This window comes from Gastrolobium bilobum, unplaced genomic scaffold, assembly GCF_033153095.1.
Source record: "Gastrolobium bilobum isolate Gb01-03AN ecotype WA unplaced genomic scaffold, APGP_CSIRO_Gbil_v1 utg1102, whole genome shotgun sequence".
NCBI lineage: Eukaryota > Viridiplantae > Streptophyta > Magnoliopsida > Fabales > Fabaceae > Gastrolobium > Gastrolobium bilobum.
In genome coordinates this window covers 214,662-225,399 of record NW_026897493.1, presented here as the reverse complement: position 1 = coordinate 225,399, position 10,738 = coordinate 214,662, and the positions used below count along the sequence as shown (strand labels likewise).

The 10,738-nt window shown below is 37.2% G+C and overlaps 1 protein-coding gene across 1 annotated transcript; it reads left to right on the top strand.

Annotated features, from left to right (window-relative positions):
• The first annotated feature begins 4,606 nt into the window (after positions 1 to 4,606).
• Positions 4,607 to 8,682, top strand: LOC133307381 (uncharacterized). The gene is made up of 5 exons (XM_061507883.1): positions 4,607 to 5,046; positions 5,187 to 5,720; positions 5,785 to 5,912; positions 6,005 to 6,609; positions 6,754 to 8,682. Exons 1-5 carry the CDS (start codon positions 4,607 to 4,609, stop codon positions 8,680 to 8,682), a joined length of 3,636 nt encoding a protein of 1,211 aa, XP_061363867.1.
• The last annotated feature ends 2,056 nt before the right edge of the window (positions 8,683 to 10,738 follow it).

Below are 10,738 nucleotides of genomic sequence, written 5' to 3'. Positions count from 1 at the left end.
CACATACACATAATACACATACCGTAGTGGCGGGAAAGAAGAGGCTTTATATATATCATTCTGTTTTTTTATTTATTTATTTTGTTTACTTTTTCCTCCTCTCGAGAAAGAAGGGTTTAATATTTTGTATTTAATTTAAGGGTTTAATATTTTGTATTATTATAATAGATAATTTTATCTCCTACACAACATATATAGTAAATATACTTTTATGACGAGGTTATATTGAGAAAGTAAAAACATGAATCTTATGTATTTTTATGTGTGTATTATCTTTTACAATATAAGAAACATTAATCTCTTAATTTAAAATATATAATAAATATACTTTTAGGACAAAATTATATTTATAATTATTTTTCTTTATAACCTCTTACTCTTACGTCATTTTCAAATTTTATTATGGTTGGATCAAGTTAAATCAAGAATTATAAAATAATATCAAGTAACAACAATTAATTTGTTTTTGATGTAATAATAATAAAATAGTTATAAGGAAAAAAAATTAGTACATGGGAAAAAAATTATAAATATAACCTATCTCAACTTTTATTTATTTAAGTTTAAAACAAATTTACTTTTTAAAAGATTTTGTCCCTAAAGTTTTTTATTAATAATCATTTAATACTTAAATGATAAAGTATTATTCAATATGAAGATAAACTAATTTTATATTAAAAATTTGTGCCCGTAAAATATTTTCCTAATAACCATCTAATAATTAATAAAATAATGTAATTAGTGAAAGAATAAATTTATTTTCAAAATCATATATTGTTTTGATTTTAGTGATAAAAAAAAGAATTTTTTCAATTAAAAAATAAAAAGAGAAGAAACAAAGAAGCTTTCCAAACATTGGAATTATGACACAAGCCTAGCTAATTGTCATCTATACTTAGGTTAACCCAATAACCATTACCTTAATATCCATTCAAGCCATGGGTCAGCCTTCCATTATCCAATGAAATTTCTTCCACTGCCAAATCTTACTCACCTTAATCCTAGCACCATTATTTGTTATTCATGGTCAAATAAAGAGGCATAATTGTTAAGAAGAGTTATATTTCTATCATTCAATACGAGATAAATTAAATTTTTATGCACACATAATAAAAGTGGATCTCTCCTCTATTTTTTTTTCTCTCCAATTATTTATGAGTCCATTTATAAATTTTATTTCAGCAACATAATATAATTTATTTCCAAAACATAAAAAAAAAAAAATAATAATATTTCCCTCGTTATGAATTGGTAAGTTCACCCTCTTTACTTTACTCATAAGCTTGGGGTATTCATTCCCAACTCTTTATTTTTGTGAATAAAATAGGCAAGAATGTTATGATTTTATTTATGTTATTTAATTATTTTCTGAATTATTGAGTTGTTTAATTAGTGGATAGTTATTTTTCTTGTTTTGTTATTAGTGGGGTCTTTTGATGTTAATTAGTGGATAGTTACTTTTATGGTTGACTCATATTATCTATTTAAATCTTAGAATAAAAATTATCATATAAGATAAAAAAAATTATCCCAAAAGACACACTGTGCAAGAGATGTTAGACTTCTTCAATAAAATCATTTGAGTTAGGCTTTCTGAATAAAACAAAATTCTCATTTTTATTTATTGTGTTCATAACAAAGAAACAAGAGAATCTAATGTTGCGAATTCTATTCACATACGAGAAATCCGCTAGAAATAAGTTACTTAACCTAATAGGTACTCGGGGGAAGTCTTATAGGGGATGTCAATGGGGTATCATAACATATAGTTAGCGAGCTAATCAGCGCTACAGTTTTCTTCTCTGTAGATGTCAATGAGTTTGAATTGTCAGTCCATGTCTATCCATACTCGAATTCGAGTCACAATGTGTGTTTCTCGAGCTGCATTACTGGTATCAGTAGGCATCGTAACCAGGAAGCATGAAAGCCATGGAACTTGAGCCCAGCCTTGTGGCTTACATTGGATATTATTTGAAATCAATGCTCCCTAATTCCAGTTGAATGGTGTTGAAAAAGTCAGGAAAAAAAAACCACAGTGATTCAAATTCTTTTTCTTCTTTTTTAAGAGATAAAAAAAAGAGAAAAAGGAGAGATACTCAAACACACACGTGACTAATAAGAGCAACAGGGAAGAAGTGAACCTAGCAAATAGGGATGTGCATGGGTCGAACCGAACCGGTTTTTTTGAAAAATCGAACCGAATTGGTTTAAATGGTTCGGTTCTGAAGTGGTTCGGTTCCGAAGTGGTTCGGTTCGGTGGGAAACGGTTCGACTCGGAACCGGTTCAGAAACGGTTCGGTTCAAAATCGGTTCGGGTCAACCCTCTTTTAAAAAGAAAAAAAATTTAAAAATAAAGTTATAAAAATCAATTTGGTTCAGTTTGAAAATGGTTCGGTTCAGTTCGGAAACGGTTTGGTTCGGTTCAAAATGGGTCGGTTCTTAAACTGGTTCTAAAAACCGGTTCGGTTCTTAAACTGGTTTTAAAAACCGGTTCGGTTCATGAACTGGTTCTTTAAAAATCGATTCGGTTCATGAACTGGTTTTTAAAAACCGATTATTTTAGGGGACAGTTTGGTTCGGTTCATGATTCGGTTCAGTTTTTTGGTTATTTTGCACACCCCTACTAGCAAAGATGTAGTTCCACACCAAAGAAAAATTGCAATCCCCACGGCACAAAAAAGACACCCTGGAAAAGGGAAGAAGAGAACCTGATCGCACCCGACCCAAGGCGTATCAGAGAAAGTAGTCTCACACCATACAAAAATTGTAGTTGCACACCCAAATGCACAATCACATGTAAGATTGGGTTTGTTTGGGGGCTTCCTATAGGGTTTCTATTCAACGACTAAATGGTAAGTTACAAGTTTTTTTTTTGAATTAAATCAACTTACTACCAAAAAAGTTTACCACCCTTACAACCAATTTAATCAATGTTGATTTCCGTCAATCAAACGGTTATAATTTATTGAGAATTAATAACATTTATTGTGTCACACTTATTAATTAATTATTAGTTTTTAATAAGTTACAATCATTAGATTGACGAAAATAACTGTTATTAAATTGATTAGAAGAGTGATAAACTTTTTTGGTGATAAATATATCTTGTCTCTCATTCAAGTCAAGTCAAATGGATCATCAGGATCACAAACTCCAACCACAATTCGCGATCTTCTCTGACGATCCTCAACAATCTTGCAAAATTTTGATCTAGCAATTGTTCTGAATCGATTTTGGTGGAGGAGATCGCAAAATTGCATAATCTTACGTTCTAGATTGCGATTTTGACTACCATGATGCACAGACACTGAGATAACATGCTATACTATTTTAGATTGAATAATGATATGGTGATTTGAGAATTATTAAAATAGGGCTAGAGTCTCTTCATTATGTTACGCATTTTTCATTTTATTCTTTACAGGGGCTTTCAATCGTGATACAAGATGATCTATATATATGGACTACCGCGGTTAATCATTACTAACAATCTCATGGATATATATTACTTATCAAGCAAATTCGATTCAAATACCTAACTATATCTAGTATAGAATCATATGCAAATTATCGAGGAACATTCGAGGATTGATATACATTCAGAAAGCATACCTTCTGCTTAGTGATTCCAATCAAGGATTTGGTTTTTTCTTATATACATTCACTGACTTGTCTCTTTGTATTTAATTTTTTTTTTAAACCTTATGTAGCCGAAACTTCCCATCTTTCGCTTTTCTTCCCCCTTTTTAAATATCAGGACCCCATTTATATCTTATGCCCACTTTCTTCTTCAAAACTTATCATTTTCATATGTTCGAGAAATTAAGGAGATATATGAAGAAAAAAAAAAAGAGTGCGTGAGGCGCGTGGTTTCTGTTGTGAGTTCTCTGCTAGGGTTTTTTCTGGTTGATGGTTGCGAGAGGGGATAGATCCCTCAATTCTGAGGGGGAAACCTCAAATAAGAGGGAGACGAAGAAAGCTAAGGCTGAATTGGGGATGGATCTGGACGTTCAAGGTGAACCTCTGATTGTGGGCACAATGGAGGTGGAGGAGGGTAACGAGTCTCATCAGATCGACGTGGAAGTTGCAGATGCAACTCATGCTCCTGATGTAGGGGTCCGTCGTGATCCTCGGAAGCTGATTTCATATAAGGATCAGTTGCTGAGGGTTAATGGTGTTTGGGATGGGATTGCTGAGGAAGATGAGGAGGACTGGCTTGCGCAGTGCAAAAGGGAGGATCTGGAAGATGAAGAAGCCTTGAAAGCTTACGAGCAAGTAGGTGAGGACGATCCACTGAATCCATTTTACCAGTTTGATGTGCTGGAAAAATTGGAACAATGCAAGAGGTGGAGAAAGACACTTATTGTCAAGCTGATGGGTAAGAGATTAGGAGCTAAGTTTCTGTGGTTTAGACTACACCGGCTTTGGAATTTGGAAGGGGAGTATAAAGTGCTTGATCTGGAGAATGATAACTACATGGTCGAATTTGAGAAAGTGCAGGACTCTATTTGTCCAGCAACAGGGACCTTGGATCGTAGCTGATCATTACCTTATTGTCCAAAGATGGAGGCCTAATTTTGATCCTTATGATGATAGGGTCAAGAAAATGGCGGTTTGGATAAGGATACCAGGAGTTCCAAGGGAGTTTTACACACACAAGGATTTGTGGAGAATGGGTAATATGGTGGGTCGTACCTTGAGGATTGATGAAAATTCTTTGAGGATAAGCGGTCAAGGTCAGCTTGAGGAGATAACGGACAGAGGCAGATTTGCCCGCATTTGTGTTGAAATTGACTTGGGTAAGAGCTTACTATCAAAATTCAGAATCGGTCAGAGGCAACTCTATATAGGGTATGAAGGATTGTACCTAATTTGCTTCCTTTGTGGACAATATGGGCATAGAAGAGACCAATGCTCTTTTAACTCGGCTAATATGAAGAAAGCGGAAGGGGGTGCTAGTGAGGAAGCTACCTGTCACCATAAGGTTCAGGCCCAGGAGGGAACTAATCAGGGAAAGGATGTGGAAAGGAGCCAAGAAGTGGATGGGTTTGGCACTTGGATGACAATCTAGAGAAGGACGATCAAAAAGCCATCTCAGAATCTTAAAACCAAGGAATCATTGGTGGAAAAGATGAAAGTAGAGCCAGAAATATCTGGCTTAATCCCCAGAAGGTTCAAGGCTCTAGGTTTGGACCTTTAGAGGAAGACAATGGAGGTGGTAGTCCAAATCCTACTGTAGCTCAGCTTGGTTTAGAAGGCAGTAAGGGGAAGTCAGTTGGGGATTCAGGTAACCAGAAAAGGGTCCAAGGTGGGAGGAAGAAGAAGAATAATGGGGATAGTGTTCTGTATCTGCAAGCAAAAGGAGGAGAAGTCTCCAAACCGATTAAGAAAGGGGGTAACTCTCTCTCCATAGGACAAACCAAAAGAGTGTTCAAAGTTCAGGTTGGGAGAGAAGCAATTCTTGTGAACAAGTATCCTAATCTGGTGGGAAATCGTGGTGAGAAAGCAGCCAGCTCATGCATGGATCCTGGTGAGGGAGGCTCGGATGGACCTAATAGTAGCAGGGTAGACATTACAACCTTGCAGAAGTCTGGTCTGAAAGAAAAACCTCTAGATGGAGGGGATGGTGGGAAGTTGGTGATTCCTGATGTGAGAGAAGCCATGGTGTTGGATGACATAACAAATGCTACGGGGGGGAGACCAAGAACTTCTGAGCTGGTGTAGCAGGTATGGTGTCCTCTCTTAGTCTATTATTTTTATGATAGTCTGTACATGAAATTGTAGAGGAGTGGGGAAAAAAGGGTTCTCCACTCTTATTAAAGATCTTGTTTACCAGAATATGATTCAGGTTCTGGTGCTTTTGGAGACCAAAATCAGTGGATCCAAGGCTGATCGGATTGCTAGAAGTTTAGGTTTCGATAGTTTTTTCTAAGAGGAGCTATAGGATTTTCTGGAGGTATTTGGATCCTTTGGAACAAATTGGTGACTGAGGTGCATATTCTAGAAGAGGACCACCAATATGTGCATACTAAATTGTGTTGGTTGGGATCTGGAGATGAAGAGCAAATTACATTTGTTTATGGGAGTCCTAGATGGCTCGAGAGGAAAGTGCTTTGGGAGAACTTGGGGAGAATTGCTGGGTATGAAGATGGGAAATGGGCAATTATGGGTGATTTCAATGCCTATGTGGAGCAGGGAGATAAACAAGGAGGTGCTGTAGTGAATTGGGGGAGTGTCCAAGACTTTGTGGACTACCTTAGTGATTGTGGGCTTTCTGACTTGGGTTACACTGGTCCTAAATTCACTTGGAGAAGAGGTGGATTACAGGAAAGGTTAGATAGATTGGTGGTTAATGACAATTGGCTTCTGGAATACCCCAACAGATCCATTTCTTATATCCATTTCCATGGATCTGACCATAGACCAATTGTCCTGAAAGATGACTTGCTGGATGGAGACTCTGGTGGTATTAAGCCATTTAGATTTATGACAGCTTGGATGATTGTTGGCAGCTTCAATGATGTGGTGGTTGACTACTGGGATAGAAATGCTAATTGGAATTCGGCTAAAGAAAAATTTAAAGTGGAAGCTTCTATCTGGCATAAAAATGTATTTAAAGCCGAATAGAGAAAGAAGTTCCAAATTCAAAAGAGGATCAGAGGAGTGGACATTGAGCTGAACAGGAGCCCAGATGAATCCTTAGAGAGGTTGCACAAAGCTTTGTGGTAGGAGCTGAATGCAATTTATGTCCAGGAGGAGCTTACCTGGTACCAAAGGTCTAGAAGTAATTGGTTGGCATTTGGGGATAGAAATTCTAAATTCTATCACTCAGCAACCAAAGCAAGGGCCAGGAGGAACAAGATTAGGGCCCTTAGAAAGGAGGATGGAAGTTGGGAGGAGAATTTGGAGGAGTTGAAAATTCTTGTTATCAAGTTCTTTAAGGACTTGTATATGGAAGACTGTCAAGTTCTTCAGAGTGGGAGTGTTGTCAATTATTTTCCTGTTATTGATAATTATCTGTGGAGGAGAATTGGTGATATTCCTAGTAGGGAGGAAATAAGGAGCACCTTCTTTAAGATGCAACCTTATAAAGCTCCTGGAGCTGATGGCTTGCATGCTGTGTTTTTGCATACTCAATGGGATAAGGTAGGGGAGTCTGTTACTAATTTTATAATTCAGATTTTTGAAGACCCCAGGAAGGTGGAAAGCATTAACCAGACTCTGATCTGTCTAATTCCTAAGATTGATAATCCAGAGTTGGTTAGTCAATTTAGGCCTATAAGCCTCTGTAATGTGATATATAAAGGGGTAACCAAGCTGGTAGCTTCTAGATTGAGGAACCACATGAGTGCTATTATTATGCCAAACCAATGCAGTTTTGTGAAGGGTAGGCATGCCTCAGATAATATTATCATTAGCCAGGAGATTTTTCATTCGATGAGATCTAAAAAAGGCAAAAAAGGTTGGATGGCTGTTAAAGTAGATTTAGAGAAAGCTTACGACAGGGTTAGTTGGTCTTTCTTGGAGGAGACTTTGGTGCTAATTGGGATGGCTAGTTCCTTGGTGGAGTTAATAATGGCTTGTGTTACAACTTCTTCTATAAATATCTTGTGGAATGGGAGTCCAACAGAAGAGTTCTCACCTGTGAGAGAGATTATACAAGGAGACCCTCTATCTCCATACTTGTTTGTTTTATGCATAGAAAGAATGGGACATTTGATCAATTCTGCAGTTGAGAGGAAGGATTGGAAACCGGTGAAATTGGGGAAGCAGGGCCCACCAATATCTCATCTCTTTTTTGCTGATGACCTCTTAATCTTCTCAGAGGCCAATAGGGATCAAGCTAACCTGATTTCAAATATTTTGAATCGGTTTTGCTTGGCTTCTGGTCAGAAAATTAGTTACAGCAAAACTAAGTGTTGTTTTTCAAGGAATGTGAATCACACTAAAAGGAGGCAACTGAGCAGTATTATGAGTTTTGACATCTCAGTTGACTTGGGTAAGTACCTTGGTGTCCCTGTTCTTCACAATATGGTCAATAAGCACACTTTCAGCTACACTTTAGATAGAACTAATGGTAGACTGAAGGCTTGGAAGGAGAAGACTACAAAATCAGTGCTGGCTGCTATGCCCACTTATTCAATGCAAACTGCCTTGCTCCCTTTAGGCACCTGTTATGCAATTGAGAAGAAAATGAGAGGCTTTGTTTGGGGTTCCAATATGGGGAGAAGGAAAATACATGTCACTCCTTGGGATGTGATTTGTAGGAGTAAAAATGATGGTGGGCTGGGCATAAGGAAGTTGAGATTGATGAATAAAGCATGCTTAATGAAGATTGGTCACGGGATTCTGACCCATAAGAATGATTTATGGGTGAGAGTCTTAAAGAATAAATATAAAGTGGGAGATGGCTTGATCATGAATCTGCCTAGGAGGTCTGGTGGCTCTAACTTGTGGATAGGCTTGGCTCGAGTTTGGCCTATGGTGTATGAAGGGTCCAGAATCATGGTGGGTAATGGGAATGAGAGTTCTTTTTGGGATGATAAATGGCTAGAAATTGGACCTCTTAGGGACCATACCATCCAAGAGATCCTTGTAGAGTTTCTTGAAGCCAAGGTAGTAGATATGGTGAATGCTAATGGGGAGTGGAGATGGCAGGACTTCAGCCCCTTGCTTAATTAAGAAGCCCTTAATCTCTTAGCTGGGTCTTGCCCTCAAAACCATGACGCTGGAGAGGACATGGTGATATGGGGTCACACCCAGGATGGAAGCTTTTCCACCAAATCTACTTATAATTCTCTTTGTGAGGAAGTTGTTGCTCTTAATCCAGGGAATTGGAACTTGATCTGGGGGGAGGTCCACCGAGAGTCAAATATTTTCTTTGGCTTCTCCTTGGAGAGATGCTCCTCACCAATCAAAGAAGAGTTCAGAGGCACCTTGCTAGCTCCAATCTCTGCCCCAGATGTCAAGAGGTGCCTGAATGTTGTCTTCATGTAATGAGAGACTGCCCTTGGTCTAGGAAGGTTTGGAATGATTTAGTCAATAAAAGTATGTGGCCTGAGTTTTTTTCATCTTCTCTGCATTCCTGGTTGTCAACTAATCTGGACCCGAAGAAGGGATTGCTAGGAGGTTTTAATGGTAGTATCCTTTTTGGCATAGTTTGTTGGTTCATATGGAAGGAAAGAAATAAGCTAATATTTGAGAATGAAAGGCCTAGTGAGGGAGGTACAGGTAGATTGGCTTATATTTACTGGTCAAATTTTGCAGAAGCTGAAAACTTGTATAGGAAAGCTGGCTTGCAGGCTGTTGGCAGATGTGAACTGGTAGTGAGATGGATTCCCCCTTCCTATTGGATGGATTAAAGTGAACATTGATGGATCATCCAAAAGATATGTCGGGCAAGGAGGTGTGGTGGAGTCTTGAGGGATGGAGATGGTATGTGGAAGATGGGTTTTGCAAAAAAATTGGGAGCTTGCAGTGCTGTGAAAGCTGAGATTTAGGGAATTCTAGTTGGTCTCCAAACTGCATGGAACCTTGGATTTAGGAAACTCATCATTGAAGAGGACTCCCAGGTGGCTATCAACATGATCAAGGATGGAGTTTCAGACAGTCATCCTTTTGTGAGTTTGATTAACAAGGTAGTTTAGTTTAATCATAGAGATTGGCAGGTAGAATATGTCCATATATTTAGAGAAGGGAATAAAGTAGCCGATTGGATGGCTAATGCTGCTACTTTTTTAGATTGGGATACTAGTCTGTTTGATTCTCCCGCGGAGGGATGTATGGGTGTTTTGGACAGTGACTTGAGAGGGGTGGGTTGGCCTAGATTTGCTAGAGGCCCTTTAGTTTTCTTTATTTCCTTTGGTTTTCAAAAAAAAGAAATTAAGGAGATATCCTTTTCAACGAAGCATGTCCTCTCTTTTTCATGTAACCATTGACGAGAGTATTTGTTATGTAGGATATATCCAGAATCTCACTATTTCAAAGGAGAAGGAATGGAGGAAACTCGTCCTCTCCAATTATGCAAGAAACCATTTAGGTTTTAGTGCAGAGACTCCTTTCAGGGATTTTAAGTACCACCCCCTTCAATCATACACTGAAGATTAAAAAGATGTGGATGTTTTAATTTTTGTTATTTTTTTATTTTTATTTTTAATTCTCACCTTAAAAGTAGCAAATTCAATACATAATTGAGAAATTAAATTCTGTTAAAGAAAAAAAGAAAAATTCATGTTATACTTTTCTTAGCCTTTAGAAAATTTCACAAAAAAATGGGGGATATATATATATATAGGGAGAGGTTATATATTTATTACCTCTTTTTCTTACTACCTCTTACTACCAAATCGTAACCCTTGATTTTCGTCAATTTAACGGTTATAATTAATTTATTGGAAGTTAATAATTAATTAATAAGTATGACCCAATAAATTACAACTGTTACATTAATGGAAATCAATGATTAAGATTTAGTAATAAGAAGTAGTAACTATAACCTCACACACACACACACATATATATGCATATTATATTTATTTTATTTTTATCAAAAAATCATAAAATAAAATGAGAGTAGATTCTGTCAAAATAGGATGTTCACAATAGCTGTTAGTATTGATGAATCATGACTTATTTACGGGTGGACTATGTTGCACTGACATTTCAAAAAATCTAAAGTGCCATGTCCGACACTCCTTGACACTCTGACATGCTCCGTCATCTATAATATTTAAAATTT